Source organism: Patiria miniata, unplaced genomic scaffold (assembly GCF_015706575.1).
Source record: "Patiria miniata isolate m_02_andy unplaced genomic scaffold, ASM1570657v1 HiC_scaffold_1, whole genome shotgun sequence".
NCBI lineage: Eukaryota > Metazoa > Echinodermata > Asteroidea > Valvatida > Asterinidae > Patiria > Patiria miniata.
Window position 1 is genome coordinate 20,963,729 of NW_024037047.1, and position 27,677 is coordinate 20,991,405.

The 27,677-nt window shown below is 40.2% G+C and overlaps 2 protein-coding genes across 2 annotated transcripts; one reads left to right on the forward strand and one right to left on the reverse strand.

Annotated features, from left to right (window-relative positions):
• Nucleotides 1-3,880: 3,880 nt before the first annotated feature.
• Nucleotides 3,881-5,221, reverse strand: LOC119731605 (3-galactosyl-N-acetylglucosaminide 4-alpha-L-fucosyltransferase FUT3-like; the record flags this gene model as incomplete). The annotated part of the gene is made up of 1 exon (XM_038204804.1): nucleotides 3,881-5,221. A coding segment is annotated over one exon (1,257 nt), but the record flags the coding sequence as incomplete, so codon positions are not given.
• A 5,559-nt stretch (nucleotides 5,222-10,780) lies between these two features.
• Nucleotides 10,781-26,394, forward strand: LOC119725342 (CD151 antigen-like). Its single transcript, XM_038196741.1, has 8 exons — nucleotides 10,781-11,369; nucleotides 16,115-16,223; nucleotides 16,714-16,920; nucleotides 18,803-18,877; nucleotides 20,517-20,621; nucleotides 21,326-21,538; nucleotides 22,491-22,574; nucleotides 22,756-26,394. The coding sequence occupies exons 2-8, from the start codon at nucleotides 16,137-16,139 to the stop codon at nucleotides 22,891-22,893; spliced, it is 909 nt and encodes a 302-aa protein (XP_038052669.1). The 5' UTR covers nucleotides 10,781-11,369; nucleotides 16,115-16,136; the 3' UTR covers nucleotides 22,894-26,394.
• Nucleotides 26,395-27,677: the final 1,283 nt, after the last annotated feature.

Below are 27,677 nucleotides of genomic sequence, written 5' to 3' on the forward strand. Positions count from 1 at the left end.
TGTATCTTCTTGGAAAATCTGCCATCTTCAGAAGAAAAAAAAAAGGGCCCCCTCCTTCCTTTTTTGCGAAAAGCCCAGACGAGAAACTATTTTTTCTTTTTACTTGGCCTAACCTTGTATCATATTAGCAGTACTAGTAATTGAGTCAAGGCTTAATTAAAGGTGCAAACAATGATATAATACCAAACAAATAGAGGGCGCTGTTTTGTAAAGCCCCCCCCCCCCTAAAAAGTAAATAAATAAATAAATAAAACATTAAGGTACGAGGGTGAAACAAAACTGAAAAGTTAGCTTGTTTTCTTATGCTTGGGGTATATTTTTGAGTCGTTTTATGTTGTTTTTTTATATTGCACTTTAAAAGTGCATATATTTTTAAAGTGTTGATTTTTGGAAAAAAAATACATTTCATAATCATGCTCACAGCCGACTATCACATTATTAAAGTTGGCACATTTTAACTTCTTACCGCTCGTTTAATCAATATTTTAAAAACTGAACTTTTTTTCAGACTTTCCAATCACGAAGTGATTAATTCCTTTGTTTATTAAAAAGAAATATCTTATATTTTGTATGACTTTATAAAGTAAAGAATTAAAAACACGTTTTTCGAACGGTACGGCTTTATATTATGTTGGTGCTGTCTGGTGTTACTTTACAGTTGTGCAGGGTGTCCAAAAAAGTTGTGCAAGCAGATATCCTTTAATTTCCCCAAAAAACTAATAAACATGAGTATTTCATCTTGATGGAGCATATTTATTATACTCTGTGTATATTCAGTAAAAATGCAATGGAAATCCGTTCATGCAAACCAGCGATCTAACTGAAAAGGCTATGGGTTTTTCACCCATTCCAATGGGATGGGATTTACACAGTTAACTTAATTTACATCAGAGTGAAAAGGCCCATGACAATCTGATGCACTGATATCACCAAAGATCCTATAGCGCCGCGGCGCTATATAGGATCTTTGATATCACTAACTGTGTAAATTCCATTGGCCAAATCCTGAACGGGATTTCGTTCCCAGCGCTTACACTTCAAAAGTTTGTATCATAGAGTTGCACCCTCTCTACAATCCCTGAATCAGTAATGTAACATGATTCCAATGGACCGATCCAGTAAGCTCCGCCCAGTGCGCACTGGGCAAATTAACACGTGCTCCTCTCCAATGCCACGCTGCATTTTCCTTCCGCGCGCATCATACGCGCGTGCACGCATGTCGGACTTTAGTGCACGCACGTCGGACATAAATCACGGCTGTGATAAGCACCACCATGTACTATCAGCTGGATAGTATACAAATATTGAATGCTTCGAGTGGTGTAGTAAAACTAGCCTCCCTCGGTGATCCATGGACCATTCTATTTTCCCGAGGCGAAGCCGAGGGAAAATAGAATGGTCCATGGATCACCGAGGGAGGCTAGTTTTACTTCACCACGAGATAAAGCATTCAGTATTTGTTTTATAACACTTCACCCACAGATTCTGCTTGATTTTAAAATTTTACATTATTTAAATCTGAACAGAGTTGAAATAAACTTCAATTTCAATACAAAATTGGTGGAAAATGTATTTCTCTCTTAAAAACTACCCCTTCACGAAATGTTTGAACCCAAGTCTGCGGCGCGCTCTCTTTGGAATAATACGCGCTACGCACAACGCGCAACGCGCACACCAGCATGCATTTGCACACAAATACCGCGCCGTGAAAATAGTACTTTGGTTGCTAATGGTATAAGTACTTTGGTTGCTATGCGCATAGTACTTTTGACCGTGCACAGAAAGATAGCAAATTTAGAAAGTAACATGTGACTTGCTCTCGGTCAATCAAGACACAGAATCTGTGGGTGAGGTGTTATAATACACGTTACGTCGAGGTCCCAGCGAATGTGTTATCTTCGCATCATATACATGTAAACGAATATTTCAAAGACAGGCAGTTAGATTCATCTACGACTATAGCACATCACTTGGGGCAGTTACATCACTTCTCCATTACCATGGATGGCGTGCCCTTCAACAACGAAGAAAAATAGCAGATTAACTATGCTCAACAAACAGCAGGATACTGAACAACACAGTTTATGTACCAGCAGAGGCCTTTGTTACTGAAAATACTCGATCATCCCGGGGACATAAACTCAGACTAACCAGAACCAGAGCCTTCACTAACAGTTTCTTTCCCATGACAATCAAGGATTGGAACAGTCTCCCACCTTTATCATCGAATCTGGGAAAACATCTCACTCAACAATTACAGTGGAACTCCTCAATAGTGATTCCAAATAAATAGGCTGTTGAACACAGTCCAGCTCCACGCCCCAAACTACCCAACAAGTTGGTGTGGCGTTTCCTGATGGATGCTTTGCCAACTATATGCCATTCAGATTCAGAGTAAAATATTGTTAAAACAATTTCTTTACCAGAACTGGCTGGGCACGTTTTACTCTAGGCCGCACAGCCTACAGATGAGGAACATGAGCGAAGCAAACATGTCCACGGAGTCCAATAGTCCACGGAGCAGAGGCCTTTGTTACTACAAATACTCGATCATCCCGGGGACATAACACAAACTAAATCATCGTTTTCTTCCAACCGATACCATTTCAGGCGGAACAATTTCACATGGTAATTGGTACCAGTCCTCTCTTCACTTTAAAGGGAAAATACAACATTTGCAAACATCAAAAAACGAAATCGTCAAATTATCACGAAATACCTTACTAAATTGTTAGGGAATGACAGTCTAAAACATCCTTTAAAATCGTGGCTCCTGGTGGGCTGACATTTTCAAGGAAAACTGTATTTTTCCAACGCTGGTCGGCCGACCAGCGTTGGAGAAAACTGGCTTATTTCAAAAACTGTTCTTAATTTTTCATATTTAGTTATTCTGACTTTTCTTTGCAATTGATCACACACCTGTGAAGGGGTACAAGCCTGCTAGACTGATTCTCTGACCTTACAATTCCCCAAAGTGTATTAATTGCTTCGTTTCATCTTAAGTGGGGTCAGGGAACCAGACTACAAGAACATGATAGGTTTTCTTGGTTTTTCCAGCATCTTCAAGCCCAAAACATGAAACAGTCAGTTTAACAATATTTTATGTAACATACTTATCCTCCAATCCATTTATTTCTGAAATTGGCAGCAAAAGCCAATGTTGTACATTCCCTTTAAGCAAAGGTGTTTTTTCCCCAGTCAAATCGGTAGGTTCGTTTCCCGGTTATTACCGATGTTCCTTCGTGGCTTTTGATAAGTAAAGGCTTGGAATTGACTTCAGCCGGCAATAACGCACGAGTCCATGAGAAGTGCCTTAACCCTAAACCACCCAACCCTTCAAAATCCAACTGCATATTTTCCTTGATTCTGTTGGAGTGAGTAGGCCTACTGCACCAGTCATGCTTTACATGGGGTCAGGAATACCGCCATAATAAGAGTCCAACTGCCCGAGTGTTGAGTCACCGTATGATGTTGGATTTTGCAAGAGTGAGGACGGTTCCTGGTAAATCACACAAGGGGTTAGGGTTATTGAAAGAGGATGCCTTTATCTTGAGCAGTTCGCGTATTTTTTTTCTGCAGCATACATCGTATTTGTACCAATTACATCACGCACCCTATAACATGAATATTTATCACTCTGTGTGGATGGAAGACACTTAGGTTCTCTTAGTGTTTTCCCTTCAATTAAACCTATCCCAACCAACAAAAATATTTGATGAAAATGGGCATGGGTTCGAACCACAGATCTTGCGATCCATGGTTCATTCCACTATCCACTAGGCCACTGTAGCAGCTCGACGAAAGCCGTTCTTTGAAATGCTTTGATGTACATGCATGACTGAGTGATAGTGATGTTGTGACGTCATTGTTATTTTCTTATGAATAAACATCGAAGTAGCTGAATAATCACGATCCATTGACGATGTGTGCTGCAAATAAAAACACCGCGAGCAGTTCAGTAGGCCTACCCTCTAGGTTTCCAGCGGCGCAACTTCCACCGCAACTTTGGACGAAATGTTGCATCGCGACCCTTAAGAACAGCACAGGAGATGTAGTAAGGGTGTTCAAAAAGAGTTCGTTTTGCGATTTTACCACTTTTAACTTTGTCAATAAATGGCACCAAGGGGCAAAAGAGTGCCGGAGAGAGGGAGTGGTCGGCCATTTTAGGTAACTCTATGTGTCCCGTTTGACGCCAGTCAAAGTATTTTGCGTACTGCATCGGGCTTTGATCCAAGTAAAGCAGAAAGTCAGCGAGTTGTTTGGTAGAGTTGAAATCTCCAGCGAAGATGTAGGAATTTGGAGGCGCCTCTTTGGCGTAAAATTCCCGTTGGGCGCCGTATACGACGGGGACAAGCCCGTACGTGTACGCGGTCTCCCAGAGTTTCTCCGTGGCATAATCGTCACACTCGGCGCTTTCTAGCGCCAGGTAGAATTTGTACTGTTTTAGGATCTTTATGCATTCAGACCGGGGCTCGAACGGGCAGAACAGAGGTCCGCATGCGCCGTAGATGTCGACAGCTATGTGTTTTTGCAAGCTGGCCACGTATTCGTACCTGGGCCAAAATGTTGTGTAGCAGTTTCGCACTATCCACGCCACGAGTTTGGTTTTCCCGCGCAGCCATCGGTCCATTGGTTGGCTGTCGTTGGTCGCTGATTCCCCGGCGACAAAGTACCCGTATCTCATCTGCACTTCGGCATCGCGGCGGAAGGACCAGACTCCATGCAGTGGGAGGGACCCGCTGTCCGCTTTGAACAGCCACCGCAAGCGAGCCGCCGGTTCCATTCCGTAATAGATCCACGCCTGGTTGTGAGACGCCGGCATGGATACCAGCATTGTGATGTCCCGGACGACCGCTGCTTCATCCATATTAAACACAACGGCATCTTGGTCTGAGAAGTCTGTCTTGTTCTTGCCAACACTGACCACCATTTTGGTGTCTTCGTCACAAGAAAATTCGTGTTTCCACACTCCTCCAGTCTCTTCCAAGAAGTCTAGCCGTTGAGATAAGTGCTCTTTTGCTCCAAAAATCAAGACATTGTACGGGTTTTCTTTGTAAGTGTCTGTTAAATCGTCCGATATTCCGAACGGATGGAGAAACGTTGATTTGGTGGCAGTGAAGGCGAGGATTTGTAGAACCACACACACAGCAATGACAACCAAGACCCATTTCTGCAAAACGAACAACAAATAAACCCAGGAGAGTGTTTCAAACGAATCATAAGTGTTTCATAATGTTTCAAAAACTTTATGAAAATCAAATTGTATTAGAACTACTAGCAGGTACTGAAGGCTGAGATACAGCCGAAGGCAGAGACCAATCCGAAGTTTTAAATAAAAAGAAATGTGGTTCCCAAAACAAAATTAATGCGCCCTCAAGCGACCAAATATGTTGCTAAGATTATCAATAAGCTTTTCACTTTAAGCCCCAAAATCTCTTCCCTATAAAATTAGAAATTTTAAGTTACTGAATAAAACAGTTACTGGTGAGAGGGGTTTGTACAAAGGCAAGTAGTCCAATCAAAGGTTTGTGATGTTTGAGGTGGATTTATTGCCTCAAAATGGACCCCGAACTTGCAGAAAATTTTGGGTTAAGGTTTCTCTGCTTTTATGGGGTCCGCAATGAAACCTCCCCGGCTTAGGGACCTTCACACATTAGTGACACCGGAAGGACATGGTAGACAGATAATTGAGAATCCTCATGTTGGTTTTTGTGATGGTCTTCTCGGAGGCATCGTACTTTGCACAACCATGAACCATTCAGATTGTAAGAATAATCTTCGCCACCCTGTTGGAAGCACATATTGGGGGTCGTACGGGTCACGTGAAAATAATATATATATATTTTGTCTAGATCTTTTAGGCAAATTGGGTGAAGGCTTGCCATATTAATAACGGGGAATGGAACATGAATGCAGGAAGAAGGGTTGTCTCGATTTGAATTCAGCGAAAGTGCAATGGCATGGTAAATGCTGTTGACGATTTCCGTTAATATATAATGGAAAGTACAACTTCGCCGATTGTGGTACTGTGAATTAAAGGGCCCATGTAATAGATTTTGTTTGATGCAATCCTTTTTATGTACCATTAAGTTCCTTATTTTCACTGTTAATATTGCCATTTGAAGGGTGTTTTGTGCCTTTTTTATGTTACTGTGAATTTCCATATTCACTGAGCAGAACTTCACTGTTACAGCTGAATGCCTCGGGAACAAAAATTGCAAGAATTTGGGAGGTTTTAGCCTTGGTCATTTTTTTTCTGGTTTTGGTGATTCAGTGTTGTTACAGACCATGACAGTAGCTATACGAGAAAAATGTATGCAAAGTTAATATTGTCAGTGTCCAACATATTTTGAGTTTATTCAATTAAACAGAAAGCTCCTTACTGAAGAGTGTCGAAAGACAACAAGTTTCATTGCAAGACCAAAATTGTCATGAAAGACCACGCAAAGCATGAACATTTTGAATTGCACTGATGACAATAACTTTGGTCTTGCACGAAAACAAAAATTGGTCTTGCACGAAAAAAATTCTTGCATGACGCTTTTGGTCTTTCATGAAATTTTGACGTTTCACAAAAGTTTGGTCTTGCATGAAAAAAATGGGTCTTGCATAAAATGGCCTTGCACCAACAAAATTGGGTCCGTGCATGACAATTTTAGTCTAAAACAAAATTAGTCTTGCACGACATTTTTGGTCTCAAAAAAAAAACAAGTGTTGTTGGACTTGCACGGACAAAATGTTTTTGAATAAATTTCACTTTGACTTTCCATAGTAGTTTGTACAAGAAATGTTTTTCGCTCTGTCTTGAACTTGTCAGTGAGTCCTGAAAAATCCATTTTTCACAAGGCACCGCTGGAGCGAAGCAGAAAGGGCCAATGGGTCACAGAGCACTACCCGTGTTGGACAAATTATGCTACGGTTAAAAGTGAGAAGTTTAGGGTATATGCCTGTCTTGATTTCGAGTTGTCCGTACCTTCGGTCTCACGGTGTACCCCCGGGGTATTGTCGCAGGTTGTTGGTTGTCCAGGGACGCTCTGAGTGAGTTGTCTGGCTGGGCTGGATTGCTTTTGGGCAAGTTACCATCCATGTTTGTTTCAAGCACAATGCATCTGAAGTTTTATCTGAAACGATCGAAAATAATTCTGGATTTGCGTAACAAAGTCTGACCCGACCCAACAAAATGAGCTACATTAGCTTCTCCAAAGTTACAATTCAGCATTATTTGCATTTTCCAAATACATTTTCTGCACTCAGGAAATCAACAGGAACACTCGTAAGGGGTGCCAACTGTCCTCCCCCCCCCCTCCCCGGAGAAGCAAAAAACAAAAGTGAATATGCCAGAGAAAGTACAAGGATTTTTTGGAAATAATGTGCTTTGCCCCACTCTAGAAAAAAATCCTGGCGACACCCATGCATATTTCTACCTTATAATTATATGCATAAAAATGTCAAACTGACTGATACCAAAATAAAGAGGACAGTGTGCTCTTTTCACTACATGAAAAACCAATATAAGTGAAAGAAAAACATGTCATAAAGACTTGTTTCGTGGGATCCGGTAACAAAATATTTGGTCACTCTTTGGACGAAATCGCCATGGAGTTTGGAACAAAATCGATTTTGGTAGGAAAAAAATGTAAAAAAACCCTCTCCCAAAATTACTTGTGGGTCCCCGTACTAAGCAAATCTTACTTTTGCGGCTATCCCCTAAAATGGTCTTTGGATTTGCAACTCGCGGTTAAAACACCGGCAACCTGAGGCGAAGAAGCGTCGTGTTGGTCTCGAACTTGAAGTACGGTTGCTTGATTTTACAACAGTTACTAAAAACGGTTGTTATATGACAATTTTGGTCGGATCTCTTAGAAAAGGTAAAGTTGATCTCCTATACAAGTGGATCATTTAGGTTTGTTAGAAATGCTTTAAAATGTCTTTTTGGAGCATAATGCGTGACCCCACTGTGCAATAATATTTGTAAATCTTTCAAATAAAAGCTAGCATAAAACGGTTGTTGATAGAAGAACTAGGACCAACTCTCTTCTGGCTTGCAGTGTGAACAAACGAAACACATCCACCGATTTTCTATCGTCTAGTTCCGAATTCTCTAAATGCTTTTAAACTAATCACATGAGGCTGATAAGTAACGATACGGCCCAGACGAGAGTCTTTTCCCTCAAATTTACGAATAACCACGATTAGAAAAGTAAGAAAGTAGTTTCCAAAGCATACGATACCAAAGAGTGGTTAGGCCTATAGCCTACTTTCCTCGCCTTTAGCCGCTGTGGCCCGGATTCGATTCTACTCCGACCAGTATACCACATGTGGATTTGGGTTTTCACTCCCTACCTGATTCCAGTGGCGGTTCTAGGGGGGGGGGGGGCTGGGGAGGGGCTTTAGCCCAAATTTTGTCTAGCCCCCCTCCCCCCAAAAAAATTCCATAAAAAAATGCACTAGCAATTATGTAAGAGTTTGACGTACATGGGAATATTGTCCCCCTAAATGAGAAGTGTGCATTTGTACACTTTTAATTAATAAAGTGTGCCTGATTATATTGTAGGATTATATCAGCGCTCCCCATTGAAAATATGGCATGAGCCCCCCCCCCCCCCCCCCCCCCCCATTGATTTTCAGAGGCCTAGGCCTAAGTGTCCGGAGAAAATAACCTGTCTACATTTTCAGCACGCCTCCCTGAAAAAATTATACATCCACCTTGCTAGCCCCCACCCCCCACCCCACCCCCCCCCCACCACCCCACCCCACCCCCCAAAAAAATATTGGCTCTAGAACCGCGCCTGCCTGATTCCCTGGGTTTTCCCCAGAATATTCTTCTGGGCTTTTTCCCTCCCCCCCCCCCCCCGGCCCTCCCCCTCTAAAACTGTAGTTTCTTCTCATTGTCTTCTCTCTGCAGGTTTCTTCAGGCTTGCGAGCCACAGTGCCCAGGGCGCTTTTGAGGAATCTTCATTACCAGAAAGAAATACAATACTAAACTTACCATAATCAACAAGACGAACTCATTCTCTTCAAACTCGGAAGTTTTTAGGAAAACGTGTATCTTCAACGTCAACTAAAAGAAGCATGAAAAAGCCGGCCTGTGGTATGTTTTTTTTTCAGTCTGGCTTCTGGCACTGGCAAACTCAAAGTGCAGTTACATGCATGTACTAGGTATGTCTTTACAACGTGTTATACCCCAAGCCAAGTAGTCGCACCTACCATCAATCATGCCGGCTTGCACTTTCACCTCTCGAGCTCGAAGCGCAGACAGGAAACGATTTTACCGTTTATATTGGCTTGATATGGCATATAAAACTTGACCTTGAACCCATCCTAGTCATTAAATGTTTAAAGAGGCTTTTTTGTGAATTTGGTGATTTGTTTTGGACATCGAATGAGGATACCTGTTTGGATCATTTTTTTTAAATCATATACGTTGTATATTGCTATATCTTTCAAACGATAAAGATATCGGATGCACTGCTATTTTCCTGTTTCTCTTTCATCTCGAAAAAAATAGATTCCTTTTCAAAATGCTTTTTTCCCCAGCTTTCACTCGGGAGGTAACACACTGAGTATACATAACAGTGTTTAAACGTTGGTGAAGGGCAAAACCTAATTTGATTTATATCACCCGACGCAAAATTCCATCTTATAATAGTTTATGCGGTACCCGCTGCTATGTACATCAGATTCGAACCAGCCAACCGATCCCGTTAGCTCGGTGGTCGAGTGGTAAGACATCTGCACTAGAAAGCAGGAGGTCGTGGGTTCGAGTCCCACCCGAGTGATTTTTTCCAGCTTTCACTAGGGAGGTAACACACTGAGTATACAGTGTTTAAACGTCGGTGAAGAGCAAAACCTAATTTGACAAAATGCTGTGGTTCTTTTTCTAGCGCTACAAAAACCGAAAAAAATATCTGCCGTCATGTTTAGTGATTGAATTATTACTTTACAATGTCGAATAATTGACTGCCAGACACATTCTCGCGGGGTAGGCTGGTTCCCGCCCCACAATCAGTATTGATAACTTGTATGGACCGGAGTCCAGTCTGCTCGCAAAGCGGATCTTTTTGTGCCAAAACAAAAAACTTTTTCTTCGCCAGAGGTTTAGAGACGTCCCGAAAAAAATGAAAAAGAAAGAAAGTTTGGGGTATAATTATGGAACTGTTTTTTTCTAAACAGGAAAAACCCCAATAATTTGACGAGTGAAAAGTGTTATTAAAAATATGTCAATTATATATTTGATATCTTTTTTTACAAATGATTGTTCTTGGAGTTGTTATATGGCGGACGTGACTTCACTTTTAGACCGGTAAAAAGGCCCAAACATTGCCTACGCTCGCGTCAAATCACGATTTGCACGGGCCTCATTTTGTTTTCCATAAGAGCATTTTGTGTGCCATGAACTTGAAGGTTTGTAAAAAAAAAAATAATAATAAAAGGGTGCAAGCCGTGCACAGGATCAGGAATTCGAGCTCATATTTTTGTGAAATTCGGATGAAATTGTGCCCTGAAATTCCTTTTATGATTTTGCAATGGAGCGCAGGGGTGATCATCTTTGGATGAAATTTTCTCCCAAAAGTCATCGGATTATTCCGAAAATTGAACAGAAAATGAAAGATCATGAAATGAGCTTTTTAATTTGATGAAAGTTGCGAGTATTTTTGGGGGGGGGGGGGGGGGGGATCGCATAGTACATTTTGTACCCCCTGTACGTTGTGACAAGATGGAGGGCGCACTTCACCCGCGGATTTCGATATGCTTCGGTGAACACGCATTGTGAAAGTGTGCCCTTCCTTTACTTCTTACCGTTTACGTACGTACATGTACATTGTACATGTGCGCGCACGCACACACGGTTGGTATAAATGGTTTTGCAATTGGTGGTAGCCGTGTTGCAATAAGTTTCTATAGGCCTACATCAGCTACAGACATGTTGTTTTCAACTACACTGGCCTTTGGAATGTCGTTCCTTATGCATGAGTCAGGGACCCACGTGCGTATTCATATGGTAATACCGTCACGCATGGGCTGGTACCCCCATGTCCGTCAGCGCGTGTTTTGTTATGGGTGTTCCCCGTAACTTTGCGTTAGTGCAAATAGGTCATGAACTGATGAAGGTGTTCCCATGAACAGTTTGTAGGCGAGGATTTGCGGAATTTATAGCTCAGAAGAGGAGAATATGGATGTACTATGGAAGAATAAGGATGAACTGAAGTGGCTGCTGTGATAATCGGAAGAGGAGGAATGTGAATAATTTGATAATTGATTGACAAGTTTGTCAAGTCTTGTGACTTTTCTTCTTCAGTGGATTTGCATTTCAACAGAAGCGCCAGCACTGCAGCAATGACCTGCGTGTAAACTTCAGTCGATTGTGTGTGAGTATACGATTTATGGAATACCCCGATTTATGTACATGTACATGATCGTATGTTGCTATTCAATTACACTGCAGTTGCACAAAATTCCACCTTGAAAACTTGAATCTATTGCCAGATAAATTTCAATTTCATAATTTTGTTGTAGGGCCTACTGTGTTGTACACTGAAACTGTTCATACTAACTTATGATGTAGGCCTACAAAGTATTACTACAAACAAAAGTCCCCCCCCCCCAAAAAAAAATCTCAACAAATTGAAATTTAAGTTCTAATCTCAGTCTAATTTAGGGGGTCCCGCATCTTTCGATTATTTGAGAAACTTGTTATGGAAAGATTGTAGTATCCGGACGCCACTTTTCAGTGGTTAATTTGAATACAAGGTCTATGGAGAGTCAGGGAATATGTTCAAAGTATTTCCTTACAAAATTGGAAATGTTTCTTGGTCCCAGATTCAATTCAATTTCAATTCAATTCAATATAACATTTATTTATATCCAATCATGAATAAAATACAGTTCATATAGCATGTAACAATAATGGTAAATAATTAAAGAATATAAAAAAAAAATAACAAATAAGTAAAATCGTACATGATAAAGCAATTAAATCAAGGCATAATAAGCCTAAGCTTGTCAATGACAGGTGCTAAAAGCATACTGTGACCACTATAAAGCAATAAATGAAACACAAAAACGTTCATAAGTAAGACAATTGTAAACACATAATACTCGGTCAATAACAAAGCAGTTAAACAGGTAAATAGCCTAATAATCAAGAGTCATGTCTTTTCAATATTTTAGTTCCAATGAGAGATGATATATGATGAAAAAAAGTGGCGTCGGGTTTCAACATTCTTTCCCTTGTCATGAATTTGCTATCAATGGAAAGAGAATTGGGAAAGATTTCCATATACGAAGTTCACTAATTTTCCTCTGTATTGACTAACAAGCCCCCAGATAGCAATTTCATGTCATCAAAGTCAATTTGAGCTGTGAGAAAATACAAGCATTTTCTTAGAAAACACTTACAATTTTTCAGTCCAATCTCATAGGGTTTGTACACAGGGTGTTGAGTGAACTTCGTATATGGAAATCTTTCCGAGAATTGCAAGACAAATTGAATGGCATTAAAATAAAATGTAGAGCTCCATAGGTGCGTGTATTTCGGAGTTATGCCAGTTTTAAGGGGTATATTTTGGGTGTGGTGTCTGTAAAGCATTGCGACAATGGTGACTGCGTGCAACAAACGTGCTGACATTATTTTCAATAGCATTGTGTTAAAGGGAAAATACAACATTTGCAAACATCAAAAAATAAAACTACCAAATCATTTTGAAATACCTTGCTGGACTGTTAGTGAATGACAGTGTAAAGCATCCTGTAAAATCATGGTACCTGGTATACTGTCATTTTCAAGAAAAGTGGTATTTTTGTATCAATTTCCAACGCTGATCGGCCGATCAGCGTTGGAAACAACTGGCTTTTTTTTCAAATACTGGCCCCAATTGACCATCGCACTTGTTTGCAATCGATTACAAACCTATGAACGGGTACGAGCCAGCTAGACTGGTTCCCTGACCTTACAATTCCCCAATGTATGTAAACTGCTCTGTTTCTTCTTATATGGAGTCAGGGAACCAGACTACAGGAAAATGATCGTTTTTCTTGGTTTTTATAGCATTTTCGAACCCAAAACCTCAAAAAAGTCAGTGCAACTATATTTGCTATATATTTCCAACCCCCCAATTCCATCCATTTCTGAAAATTACAGCAAAAGCAAATGATGTATATTCCCTTTAAGAAAGGTCTATCTGTCTATACATACGCAGAACTTGAAGAACTTTCTAGAAGTATCAAAACTTGTGACATTATTCAAAAAGTAAATGTATCAAAGTAACATATATATGACCTTATTTTAACCACTTCGCTCCGGTATTATTTTGACATTGACCTGACCCAGGCGCGGGACTGTTTTTCACAAACCTCGATGCCAGACGGGTTCAGGCCATCATCTGCGGGTAGCACACCCTGATATTTCTGGCCTCGCTCGCTGGGAGCGGGTCGCTGACAGATATTTCCGGCCTCGCTCGTTGCGTGTTTATCCGTCATCCGTTCCGAATACCGCAAAACCTTTGCGTGTATACACGTCATCCGACGTGAACTGGTTAAGACTTAAGTACATTATGTAAATAAAAGTTTCAGAATGGAGAACATGTACTTGTGACTACAGATGTACTATTTTACGTACATGTTTGCATATTTACACACAGTACATACAGTACATGTATGTACTTTGACTATAGTGTACAAGGAATAATTCATTGGTAGATCACCAGCGCAGTCATCTTTGGAGCCGTTTTCACCCTTCTCAAGATGAGCACTCCTGATGTAACCCTCTGTGAAGATGACTTTGAGAAAATATTCACTTAGTTGCTGAACATCTTTCTGTCAAGAACATCTAGGCCTACATGTATCTGTCAAGAATTGTGGGCTCTGAGGTCTCTGGACTTGGGACCAGACTTTGGTGGGTTAAACCGGTTTTATGGGTATACCCAACCGTCCCCTTCCCTCAGAGTACATTGTATACTATGTATAACATCTCTTTACTACTTTAACTGTTTTTAATTTCTGGGCTATTTTACACAATTTCTCTAGCATAATATATTTTTTAAAACAGAATGTGCCGTACAACTCTGAACAAGAAGGGAAAGATTTCCTTGTCATATTTTGTTTTGTTTTCTGAAATGTTTGGTAGGGTATCAAAGTCAAAATCATGCCCAATTTCCTTGCAGTGAAATTCACAGAAATTGACGTCAAATACCGGTAGGCCTAATCATCACACGCACATGTGCAGTCATGCGTATGCGTGAAACAGCAACTATCAAATATTGCAAGTGGGTGACCCACCACAACCTTGGGTTGTAACCCATTGTAACCCATTCATTCACTTTTCCAAACCACAATCGAAAGTACCGAAATATTACCTGACATTTTCACCTTGAGTTTATATGGTCCCCTATACAGAATATACAAAAGTGTCATAAACTTAAATTTTGCATGTATACATAACGTACATGAACCATTTACATTCCTGTGGCTTTTGTTGTAATACCTGCGGCTGTATTGACAAAAGGGTTTTGTGATCGTAAAATGGAAATTGCAAAACATTGTGGATATTGGCATATTTTCGTGGGATGGAGTGTCTTCACAATTTAGCGAAAGGTGTAAAAGTTCCTGTGGCCATGGGGAATACAATTGAGTAGCCTTGCTTTGCAATGTACGTGTATTGAATGCCTGGACTATATCTGCTGTCCGCATAGTATTGCTGCATTTACCAACATACAGGGCGGTGCAAAAAGAAGGAAACTCACTTTTGACAGCAATTTTCACCTACTTGTTGAGCATATTTAAAAAAAAAATTAATTTAATGGTATTAAAATATTGACCTTTAAACATGGGCCTACATGTAAGTGATGAAACAGGATTTTAGATTTCTAAATTCATAGTTGCATGCTTGAGTTTTATGTGACTCCATGCGGCAGCCAATCGGAGTCGACTTAGAACCTCTTGCGCTATTTCCATCAGAAATTTGGACTAAGCTGTTGATTGGTCAATTTGGCTGCCATGTTTTGGTAATACAACGGGTTACCAAAGATCGAGAGAAGGCGCCCGCTGAAGGGTCAGAATATGGGGGGGGGGGGGGGGGAAGACACAGACACATTAATTATTTGGCATAATTAATCGCCGAATCTGCCCGCATATCATAGACTCTGGTATGCAAGAATCCCCCACCTCTTAGTTTTGTGAAAAAAATAAATAAATATTTAACACCCCCTTCTGTCTCTAAACGCCACTGATTCTCATAATACACAACACATTGATTTAGATAAAACTGCAGTTTTTGTAAACAGCTGTTGCAAGTTGTGACTAATCAATCAATAATTTACAATTACGAATGGCTCGTGTATAAATTTACAACAGATTGGTTCGCTGTAAACACACGTGTGTACTGTTGGAATGTTGGGTGTGTACCAATATTTCTTTGTATCTTTCCTTCTAAGGTTGGTTTCAGATCAGTTTGCAGTGTTAGCGTGAATTATTATGTGGCAATAAAAATTATGCTGCGCACACTCACAGTGAAATGCTAAAAAGCCTCGATAGGTATGTTCAGTATTTGCCTGTTTATGTTTACTACCGGTACATAAAACATGCACATACTTTTGTTGTAGGAATATACGCACGTTATTTTGTGCACTCATGAGGCCCCCTTCAATGGCGTAAAGCATTGTGTCAGCTATTGTGCAAAGTAACTGGCCCGTGATGGATAACCTGAACAATAGCTAGCACAATGCTTTCACCATTGAAGGGGGCCTTCATGATAGAAGTGACTGACAGAGTAACTGGATTGGTCTCACATCGCCCCTTTTTGTTGAAGCACTGTGTCCATGCACATACAATGTACATGTATACACAGTCGTGTTTTACTATACTCTCGAGGACAATGCTTTGTGTTTCCCTTTTGTCCCTGTAATATAACACTGTCCCATAGACTAAGTACGATAGAGGACCGTTTTCAACAAAAGACCCAACTCCCGAGGACTGAAAGGATCTGTTGTTCTCCCTTTGTGTGTCGGTCCTCAGGGGTTATGTAGAACACGTACATGTACATGTATGTACATACACATCAACTTATTAGGGTTACATCCAGATAGAAGTATAAATGATGTTTGTTTCTGTTTTGCAGGTGAAACAAAACTTAAGTCACCATGGCTACCACACTGGAAAGACGTCGAATGCACCGGGGCTTGAAAAACTCCAAATGCTGCTCCCACGTCTTCAACACGCTACTCCTGGTAAAAAAAACGTTGTTTCAATCTTCTTTTACGCATCTTCGTAAAAACGAGTTGCATAAGTACCAAGTTAATTTCACTCACCTTCCCCTGAAAGAATTCCCAGCAAACAAATGCATTCAAGTTGCCCTCTTGTCGTTTTTTTGGTCAACTAAGATTTTCAGGTTATGTTTTTTTACCAAGAAAGTACTTTGAGCATCTGCAACTGAAAAAAAACACCCTTATTTGAGTTGCTTGAACTTGGGCCTCCCAATGCACACAAAAAAAGCCTGAATTATAGTCTGAATTGTAAAATTCTTACCCCTCAACTAAACATGAAAAGATTTGATCCACGCAATGTCTTATTCAAAAAGTAATTTTTTTTTTATAATTTGGAGGAAAATAACAATTCAAAATGCTTTTTTTTGGGGGGGGGGTTGGTTATGAAAGTGAAAATAGCACAAGGAGTGAAAAAAAAATGGTAATGATTTTGGATTTCTTTTTGGCCAATTAGATCGCAGCACTGGGAGCCATCGGTGTCAGCGTCTGGATCTTCCTGACGGTCTGGTCGCACCCGGCAAGAGAGGGCGCCCTCTTCATAATCGGCATTTCGTACTTTGTGAGCAACATAGTCCCAGCGGCCCTCGGGGTGATCGTGATCCTTGTGACGCTTGTAGGGATGTGCGGGTTATGCGCGACGCACCGGTGTACGCTTCTGTGGGTGAGTTTCGGTTTCATTTTAGTTCTTGATATTTTTCTCCACGGCTCAAAATTCAAATTACAAGACGAGGCTAAAGCTCCAGTCACACATTCATGGTTGGAGCTACGAACATCCACGGTTTACCAAGAATCAATCGATCACGATGAACTGTCGAGATTCGTGGAGAAATCGACTTTCTAAGAATGCACTTCGGTTTGAGGACAGATAGCCACAACTGTCCTAAGGTTTCTCTACGAATACACCACGGTTTGTCAAGAATATAGACGGATTGTTATAGAATATCGACGGTATTACTAAGAATAATGACGTTAACACCACTGTTGTCTGTGATTGGGCCACGGAAGACCAAGATTCTCCTACGAATGAAGCATACATATTCGTAGTACAACCTTAGCAGAATCCTAGCATATCTGGGCATATCCGTCAGACATTTGTAGCAACTACGAATGAGCTACGAATCTCCAAGAATATGTACGAATAGCCGCAAATAACACTATGAAAAGTACGGTTGTCCTATGGATGTCCCACGGTTGCGCTACTAATTGATTTTCATGACCATTCTCCACGGACGTTCGGAATAGTGTAAAACTTCATGAATACCCAAGGAAGATGACAGATAACCACGGAGGTACGAAGGATGAATACCGTACTCCCACGGCTTATCACGAACTATGGATATCCGTAGCTCCAAACCATGAATGTGTGACTGGGGCTTTATTCAGACTGGATTCATTGAAAGTCGTTTGAAAATATGGTGCCCGCAGGCGCATCTTTTATGTGCGTTAGCAATGGAATTCCAACTTTACATGTACCGGTACATGTAGGAGACCCAAAAATGTGTGCATATGTTCCTCTGTTTTCTCAAAATGTGTAGTATCCAAACTAGCTGAAACTTCAACAATTAGTTAAGTGTTGTACAGTGTACACCCTACTTAATATTTCATTATTGTTCAAATGAAAAATATGCAAATGATAATCTCCAGAAAATGAGACTTTCTGGCAATCCATATCAACACACACACAGGGTTGTGTGGTGTACGCACTGATCTCTATATAAAGACTGGATAGCGGATACAGAGCCGCACAATGAATGAATTTGACGCCATATTGGTGAGACTGTGAGACCGCGGCTGGTGATCTACACAGGACAAGTTGCCGTCTTTATAGACAGCATGATTTCTTTTGTAACATCTCGGATCATTTGACTTATATTTTGACCACCACCACTGACCAAGGTTGACAATTTTTCTAACGACGTGGTTTACTTTTTTAATGCCGCAGTTCACTTTTTCGGCGTTTTGGAAATAATAATCACTACGGAAATGTGTCCCTTTTAGAACATAATAATATGTGTACGTGACTAAAGTGCGCGTCAACTGTTGATACACACGCGCGTATATACGCGCTGAACGTTCGTATTATACGCAGCCATCTTCGTGAGACCGGGGGCGATTTTGGTCAATATGCAAAGTCTACTGTGTGAATGCTGTATGGATATCCGCTATCCAGTCTTTATTAGAGATCAGTGGGTGTACGTTGTTTATACTCGGTTGACATTATTAATACTCTGTGACTCAGTCAGTTTAGAGGAATAGAGGCCGGCCCCTCCGGTCTCCGGACAGTAAAAATGTAGTCGCATCCGATTAAATATTTGGCTACAGCTTGTGTTAACACAGGCGCCAGTGTGGAAGTTGATAAAGCCACCTTCCATAGGCATGCATGCTACTGCTACTACCGGTAGCCATAGCCATGTTGTTTGGGAGCCACCTATACCAGACCTCTTTTTGAATAAAAAACAATCGTCCAGATTTTAGAGAACAAAATTTGGAAACATTTGTTGAAAATGTTTGGTCCATAATGACTTTTCCTTTCTTTCTTTCAGTATTTTATTTTGCTGATGGTGGCATTCGTTCTGACGATCGCTGGATCAGTTTTCAATTTCATATTTTATTTTGAGGTAAGTGCATTGAGCTCTTATTATTTGAAGAACATAAAGGAAAATGGGTGATCATTTTCTTTGGATGGTTTTAAGATATTCTAGCCTTTCAAACAATTAAGTCTTAATCAGTTGCGTCGGATGACGTGCTAACACGATTTGGCTCTTTCTATACACAGGCACAGCAGACTGGTTAAATTATCAAGCGTGCCTCGTCTCTCCTCCAGATGACGTCTAAACACACTATTCCCCCATTTGTTTTGTACACACACAAAGTCCAAGAACTCTGTGGAGGCAGACGGTGTGTTGTACTTGAACTTGGCCGCTGTGTACGGCCTGTTGTGGTACAATTTATGCTTCATGGGCACACCCCGGAGTGTTGAAAAATATGAGGTTTCGGCAAGAAATATCGTACAAATACTGTTGAAATGACTTTTGCGAATCAGTATTTGTGGCATTTGGCTGTATATCAAAAGTTCGCTGCTATATTTTGCCTTTTTCGAAAATTGAAATTTTCGGCAAAAATAATCCTGGCCCAAACTGGTTAAAAATGGGTTGTCTTCAAACAAATTCCGTTCTCACTTTGTAGCTTGAAGTCTAGAACCGCCCCTCCTTTTTTCTGGCAAATCTTTTTGGTTTAAAGATGCACTATCAGTTCTCTTCAAGAGATTTCTGCTGACAAATGTTCACCTTGTATTTTTTTAAATCAGAAAAACTCCACTCTTTCCTATTTTGGCCTCTACTCCCCTCTGAAAAGGCGTTTTACTGTGGGTTGCTTTTACGCAAAAAAAATGCGAGTAGACTGGTACCCAGGATACTGATAGATAGGGGGAACCGGGGCCAATTTCACGGCGCTGCTAAGCACAAAATTTGCTAAGCATAAAAAAGTCTGGCTTATAAATGTAGGTTACCAGCCAAAACTCCACATGATGTATATTGCTTGAGATTAGTATCAGCTGTTGTTTGCTTAGCATGAAAATTTCATGGAGTTTTGGCTGGTAACCTGCTTTTATAAGCCAGACTATTTTTGTGCTAAGCAAGTTTTTGTGCTTAGTGGCGCCGTGAAATTGGGCCCAGGTCTACCGTTTGAGAACTGAAATAATGTCCAGCCACACAAATACTGCAAAATTTGTAAAGTATGAGTCTAGAAAAATTGCAATTGAAAAAAAATGAAACCTCTGTATTTCAGGGTGAAACTCAAAAATAGAACAGACAATAATCTTTTAAAGGGGCACTAGGTCCTGAAATCCCCCCAAATTTCATGTTTGGGATTGTTTACTTATCCTATTTTTTTTCTCGCGAACAGCGGTAACCGATCACCAATGCACAAAATGTGGTTTCTTACACGTCCGCAAAAGGCGAAAACTTTACGGATGAAATCTCAACTAGCATCCAAACAGCTCGACTTTTTGGGGTCGCAAAAGTGGACCCCGAAATTCGTTCTCGCACGCATAATACAGGAATAACACACAAATGCCCAGTTTTTAAAGGATAGTTGTGTGATGTTTATATCCTACGTTTAAATGTTCTTTCCGATGAACATCATTTCGTTCAAAGCGCGTTTTGTAGCCCAATTGGGCTGTTCCAGGACCCAGTGTCCCTTTAAGTATTCCATCTTTGCATTGCATTATTCCAATTTTGTTCTTCATTTTCCTCCCAGCTTAAAGGCACTATTGAAAGCAGTTTTTTAAGGAATCTTAAAGACGAATATGGGCTGTATGGCGGTGAAGAAGTTACACGAAGCATCGACTCGGTGCAAAGAGAGGTATGTTCATGCAAAGTCAATACTGGGTTTTTGCACTTCACTGAAATATTTTATCAACACTGTACAGGGTGAGTAAAACAAAACGAAACCCAAATGTCGGGACCATTGTTTTAGTGAATTTCTGCATGTAGCACTTTCAACATCTAGGATATGAAAGCCCAATTCATAAGCATCCTTCTAGTACAAGAATCATTCAAATCACTCATGTACTTTTAAAGTTACAGAGTTTTAAACACAACCACCGTTTTAAATTCTGTCCACGGATCACAAAAAAAGGTGTGCGTTCTTTCAGCAAAACAAAACAATTCACATACATCCCTATGTGATTTTTGTTCGTTTTGCCGAAAGAACGCTGAACTTTTTTGCGATCCCTGGACAGAACTTTAAAACAGTGGTTGTGTTTAAAATTCCGTAACTTGAAAAGTACATGAGCGATTTGAATGATTCTTGTACTAAAAGAAAGCTTATGAATTGGGCGTTCATATCCTAGATTTTGAAAATGCTACATGCAGAACTTCCCTAAAACTATGGTCCCGACATTTGGGTTTCGTTTTTTTTACTCACCCCGTAGACCAGATATATCAAAAGACTTTTGGTGAATAGCCATTCTTGAATCACTTCAATCTAATTTTGTGTGCTTTGTGACCAGTTTTACAAGGCTAACCTAGCACTGTTATAATAATTGTTTTTATCTAATCGCACAGTTTGAGTGCTGCGGCAGTCTATCCTATGAGGAGTGGCGTACCAGTGAGTGGCATGCGTTAGAGCGCATTAGGTATTTCAGGGACACCGACGCTCCCATAATTCCCTCCTCTTGCTGCGTCACGTCAAGCACCAGCAACGAGACAGAACCACTGGACCGTGTAAAATGCTCGGCCCTAAACTCCACCTACCCCAACGACTTCATGTACAGCCAGGTAAATTTTTGGAAAATGTTTCATTCATCATTTGTATATTGGATGTATGCAGTGTACATGTATATAGTGTCCCCTCATCATACAATAGGGTGTGGTGTGCGACGGCGTAGTCAGGGTTGTCACCATAGGGGAGCAGTGTTCTCCAACCTGTAAAAATTACCTGGTGCTCTGAGAAGCTTTCTGAGGCACCCGCCAAGCTTCAAAAGCTGCTTCCAAGCTTAAAAAGTTGCCCGCCATGCTTAAAAAAAGGGGAAAATTATAAAAAAAGACAAACAAGTGGGACTACCCTTACCCTCCAGGGTATATTTGGCCAGAAACTCTGCCAAAAGCAATAACATGCAACAGGGGAGGGGGGAGTCGGGGGCTGGATGTTACAGTTGGGGAATTCTTCTTTAGGGGCCGTGCCCCTTTGATAATGCCGCTTTGATAAATCCTGATAGAATGTTATTTCAGAAAGAGCCGTGGGGAGGTGATATTCCAAGAAAGTCATGGAAAAGTCAGCACAACCTGTACATGATGATGCGTAATGTTTGGCTATGGCAGTCTTCCACTTTGCATTCTAGTTTACTATTTTTCCTCATAATGCATGTTCAGTGCACCATTGTGATGCTTTTGTGGTGCTCGGTGGTCTTGTGTCAAACTGGAAGGCCGAAAGGGAGCGGTGTCACTTGCCTGAGTGTGAAGACGGGCCAGTGTATTGTAAATAGGCTCCTTAGATGCTGAAAACAGTGTGGGAAGTGGTCATGGAAAACCTAATTTTGTCCTGGAAAAGTCAAGGAAAAGTCACAGAATTTCATGTTAACATTTCTGTGGGACCTGACAGAACTCTGATGAGTGGTCACCAAGTGCCATCTTGTTTTTTTGTCGCGAGTCCTAAAAAATTGCCTTTTTTAAAATTCAGAAGCAGCTTTTTTATTTCTCTTCATCGTTTGTTTTTCTCTTCTCTCTGCAGAGCTGTAGTGGGTTACTCTACTCGTGGTTGTCGCTGTTCGCGTTAATCCTGGCTGTAGCCTGTGCGGTGCTTTTCGTCACAGAGGTACAAAACATTCATTTTGTTCTTTTTCTTAGTCTGATTTTCTGCTTTACCAGAAGAAGCAAAACAATTAACAAAATCCACCTTTAGAAACAAAATCCAGATTTATTTTAAAATCTTTAAGTATAAAATTGAGCAGTGTTTGCCCTTTTTTTTTATTAATCTGTTCTTCTTTTTATATCAGCTGATGGGAGTTGCGGCCTGTGCGGTTCTGTTTCGGCGATTGGGCCCAGTCCATTACGAGGAAAAGAAAACGATGCATCGGCTCCGAGGAGACCCAGATTGGGATAAACGGAAAAGACACGCCCACTCAAGGGTGTAAACAGAATTGTCCCTATCAAGGACTATTTTTGGCCAGCTGAGTTTTTGTCAACTTCCATCAGCAAAAACATTGGAGTGAAGACTTTTGTGAACTCCTTCTGTGGTGCCTTTTGACAACTAACACATGTGAACACATGTACTTTGGGATCGCTTAATACAAGAAATGGAGTCTTGTTCCTGGACTTGTTTCAATGCTATGGGTTGTGTTGTGGACCACTGCACCATGTTAAGTTGGAGTCTTGTTCCTAAACTTGTTCCAGTTGAATGGGTTGTTCCGTGGACCACTGCACCATGCTAAGTCGGAGTCTTGTTCCCGGACTTCTTCCAATTCAGTGGATATTCCTGTGGACCACTGCGCTGTGTGAAGTTGGAGTCTTGTTCCCGGACTTGTTTCAGTTCGCTGGGTTGTCCTGTGGACCACTGCACCATGCCAAGTCTGAATCTTGTTCCCAGACTTGTACCAGTACTATGGGTTGTCCTGTGAAGCACCGCACCATGCCAAGTCAGAGGAAATACAAGATGGCAGACTGACCTACGCACTTCTGGCTACAGTCAAAGACGTGGCATCCTGGCGAAGTTCACGATATGGAACTACCCTGATTTTGATCGACCTTGATGTTCGGTTGGAATCTTTGACTACTGAATTTATGGATCGATCCTTCCTGCCTGTCAATTAAACAGTATGCATTGACCAATTGGATCGCGACTTTTGGTCAGGTGACGACGGTAGCTTGGTCGAGCCCGGTCACAAGCACTGTCAGAATTGTACACAAAGCAAAAGATGGGCAGGGATTTTGGCCAAATCTGGAGCAGTCAACCGCTTTAGATAGGCAGAACTGAAACAATGAGTAACTGAAAGGGCATTATTTCGTGCTGATTTATTGGTTCGCTTGAGTATGAGCCTGCTTAAACACTTAAGAAGCAGGCAGGAAGTAAATGCAAATTTTTCTTTAGCCTTGGGGCAAGACATTGTTGTAGAATCGTGATAACCAGCCGCTGCGTTAACCCGCTGCCCTGAGAGGGCATCATCATGACGAACCGCTATCACCCACGAACCGCAAGTAACAACATCTTTGGAATTGTGTAAAATCTCCCCCGAAAAAAGGGGGAAAGTAGTTTGCATGCGCTACCCTGCAGGCAATCACGGACCATTTTCAATCCCATGCATACTACTTCATTGTATGACTAAATAGCTGCCATGAAGTTGCACAGAAGTCTTGCTGCCTCTTATACGCTACTGGAAGAAATTTACGACTTTGGTACGAACTTATATGAAAGGTTTTGAATATATTAGGCAAAACAGGTGCGTGTGCATTGCACAACCGCTACAAGATTCCCAATACGATGTTGCTGGCTGTTGGAGGGTGGTAGCGGTTCATCGTGATAACGCCCGCTCATGGTGGCAGTTACTATCGCAATGTACCAAGCATTAGCAACGTTGCTGGCGGTCCGTGTGCGATAGCGGTTTGTTGTGATAATGTCCGTTCGCAGCAGCAGGTTCTATTACGGTGGTGGGTTAATATCACAGAACAATATCTCTACCCAAGGCTAACTTTTGTTCAGTAGCTTGTACAATGTGCCAATATACAAATACAATTTTTATACCAAATATTTCACAATTTTTTATTTTTTGGTGCTGGGGAATGGGAAGATATTACTTAAAAGTGTTTTTGTTATTTTAAAGGTCCTTAACTTTTCAGTGTTGTGAATAATTTGCCGACTTGTTACCATTCTGCTGGTCTGTTTAATACCTCCATATTCTATACAGTAGTATTTTTTGCTGGTTGTTTTTTTTTGCATGTATACAGGTTGTTGCAAAAACTGTAGTATCAGATATTTTTATGTTTGCCCTTCAAATCTAAAAATACAACTGTGACATTCAATGTCCAAATCCACTTTTCCCTTTTTTCCCCCAACATCTTGTTTAAGTATGAAGGAGATTTCCTGTAGAATATAAAATTCTCTTAAATGATTTAAGTACTACGCAATAGGAACCGTGGAACATTTTGGATATGAAAATTTGGGTGGTCAGTTTATATTTCTTGCATATGTTCTTCAATTTTTATGATCAAATTGGAATTATTGCATGATTGTTTTTTAAATACTCAGTGGACTTGCAAATCGAGCAAAACTTTTTATCGCCAAACATAATTTGGTGATTAGTGGAATGTTCGCTTGGTACAAGAGTTGTGCAAAGAAAATGTTGAATTTGTTCACTTCAGAAAGACAGGTTTTTTCTGTATTTGAAAAACGTCGCAAGGATTTTTGTACAAAAAAAATGCCCAGAAAATATGTTGCTATGTATATTTGGAATCTTATAGCATGAACAATTTTTGTCTCCATCCCATTTTTATACAAAGATTATACTGTTAAAAGATATTGGTATATTTTTTATTCAAGGAAAATAGTATCGGTACCAGGGTATGTATTTTTCTTAAAGTTCGCAATTTTTGAAAATTTGATGAATTATACTGTTAGTTTTAATTTTCAGGGTACTTACAGAAAGTTTCTTTTTTGTCTTTTAACATCTTGTACATACTATATTTCCACATGTAGGTGTATATTTCTGGTGTAATCTGGCTGTATATGTTAGGTCGTGAGAATTTCTTATATATTTTTTTGTTACGTATATCAGTATTCAGATTTTGCATCTACTAAATAATTTCCTGGGCATTTCTTATTGAAACATTCCTGAATCCTCCAAAATCCACCACTTTGCATGAACTCAGTGGCACACTCTATGTGCATGTACGTGTACATGTACCTACCAAGTTTCAAGTAGCATCAAGCCACGCGTGTAAAGTAACAGTGGCTGAGGTATACCTTCCTCAATCCTACAAAATCTTTCAAATCTCTTTGTGGATTTGAAGGACCTGGGAGTGTTAGAGTCAAAGATATTCAACAGTAAAAGTAATTTTATCAGGGTTTTTTTTATGATAGATGAAGTTAGGTAAAGGCAGTGGTATGTGAATTATATGCGTTTTAGAAGTGCAGAAGGCATTGAAAACAACTGCCTTTTTATGATATTTTGTGGTCATTTATATGTATGGAAAACTGCACACACATATTTCTGACTTTGATTCTGGAGGTGTGCCAACCCAATGTAAAAGACTGTCACCCATCCTGACAGATTCCAACAAAACATGCCGTTGGGGTTTGATGGGTTGACTTCTGTTAGGGTTAAATTACAAAAGTGTTTAAAACTTAAACAGTAATAACATTCAGGAATGCACAAAAAAGTATGGTACATATTTTTTTTTCATTTTTTTTTTATGAAAAATTAAAATGATTTTTTAAGTTTAACAAGACTAGTTTATACTCATACTGTAATAGTCCTGTCTTCCAAAGTTAGGAGAGGCGCCATCCGCGCTTGGCATCGATCGCGGCCCAGCGGCATATTGAAAACATCAAACACAAACAACTGGATACACTGTGTATCAATTTGACACAAAACAGGTGCGGATCATTGAGCAATGTATCAATAAAACTTCTTGGAACCTGATCAACTATAAAATGCGTTTCTAATTCTTTATAAATTAAATAAAATAAACATCGTAGATTCTTTGTAAATCAAACTGGAAGGTAGATTGCGCAAAATACAAGGGCCCATTTTTTTAATTTGAGTTCGGTTGAAACGTTTGGGAAAAATTTCTGAACGGATTTACGTGTAAACGTCACATCCTTACTTCCAATTTCTTTTTGAGAAATTCCATCAAATGCCTCATGGGAGCTGTCCTGAAGATTTGGTGAACATTTGTTTGTATACATTTGTTCTATTCAGAAAGTTATATTTTTCCTACACTTTGACACTTTTTATATTACTTTGTTCCATGTGGACTTTCAAGATTTTCAGAATTGTATGTGTAGTGTACTTGAAAGATAGTCTCTGCTGCCTTTATTGTACACACTATATGAAACATCACTACATTACGGTGTCGAAGTTGTAATAAACAGGGTTTTATTTTATAAAATAAAACTACATATTTACTGTAAAAATATGACTGCAATTCTAATTTTATTGTACTTTCATTACTTTTTACACTTCCCTGAAATGCTATCTTTGATTGTCGGGGTTTTTTTTGGTCAAAATACTTGTATGCCATACATGTAATAATAATAATAGGTTCTTATATAGCGCTTTTAACTAAGATCAAAGCGCTTGACATTATTATTACCCCTAATCATTGGGCCAATTAAACATTCCAAATACCATCTCAGCTCCCTTGAGAGTATATACAGCTGGATGCTGCCTGTTAGGCGCAAGGAAGCTAATTCCCTCACAGGTACCATTTACTCCTGGGTGGGGAGAAGCAATGAGTGACAAAGTGCCTTGCCCAAGGGCACACGCACCATGACCCCAGGCTGGACTCGAACCCTCAACCTGCAGCTTTACCCACAGACCACGAATCCAATGCCTTTAACCACGAGGCCACAGCACTCCACATATATAGGCAACAAGTACAGTGTCGTAATCATTAGTAAATTTCTCTATTGAATGTACTGCTTATTCTGCTGGCTCTGCTTCAGATAGCATTCGAGGAGTTACTTCATTTGCAAAGTGTGTTTTGCTGAAATATTTTGACGTGTCTGTCCCTTCTTGATAGAGGTGTTTGGTTAAAATTAATATTTAAGTTCAAAACCCCCGAAGAATTATGTTGTGAAAAAGAGAAATATATCGTCCAATGCGTCTGATATGTTTAAAAAGTTTTGACAATTTATTTGAAGATTGTCGACCTAACGTGTCATACCGAATTTCTTTTCTGTGAAAACGGATTTGCGCCCTCT

Coding starts and splice junctions, on each gene's coding strand:
- LOC119725342 (XM_038196741.1), top strand. CDS start 16,137: ATGGCTACCACACTGGAAAGACGTCGAATGCACCGGGGCTTGAAAAAC. Junction 16,224..16,713: donor TCTTCAACACGCTACTCCTG/GTAAAAAAAACG, acceptor TTGGCCAATTAG/ATCGCAGCACTGGGAGCCAT. Junction 20,622..21,325: donor TCGACTCGGTGCAAAGAGAG/GTATGTTCATGC, acceptor CTAATCGCACAG/TTTGAGTGCTGCGGCAGTCT.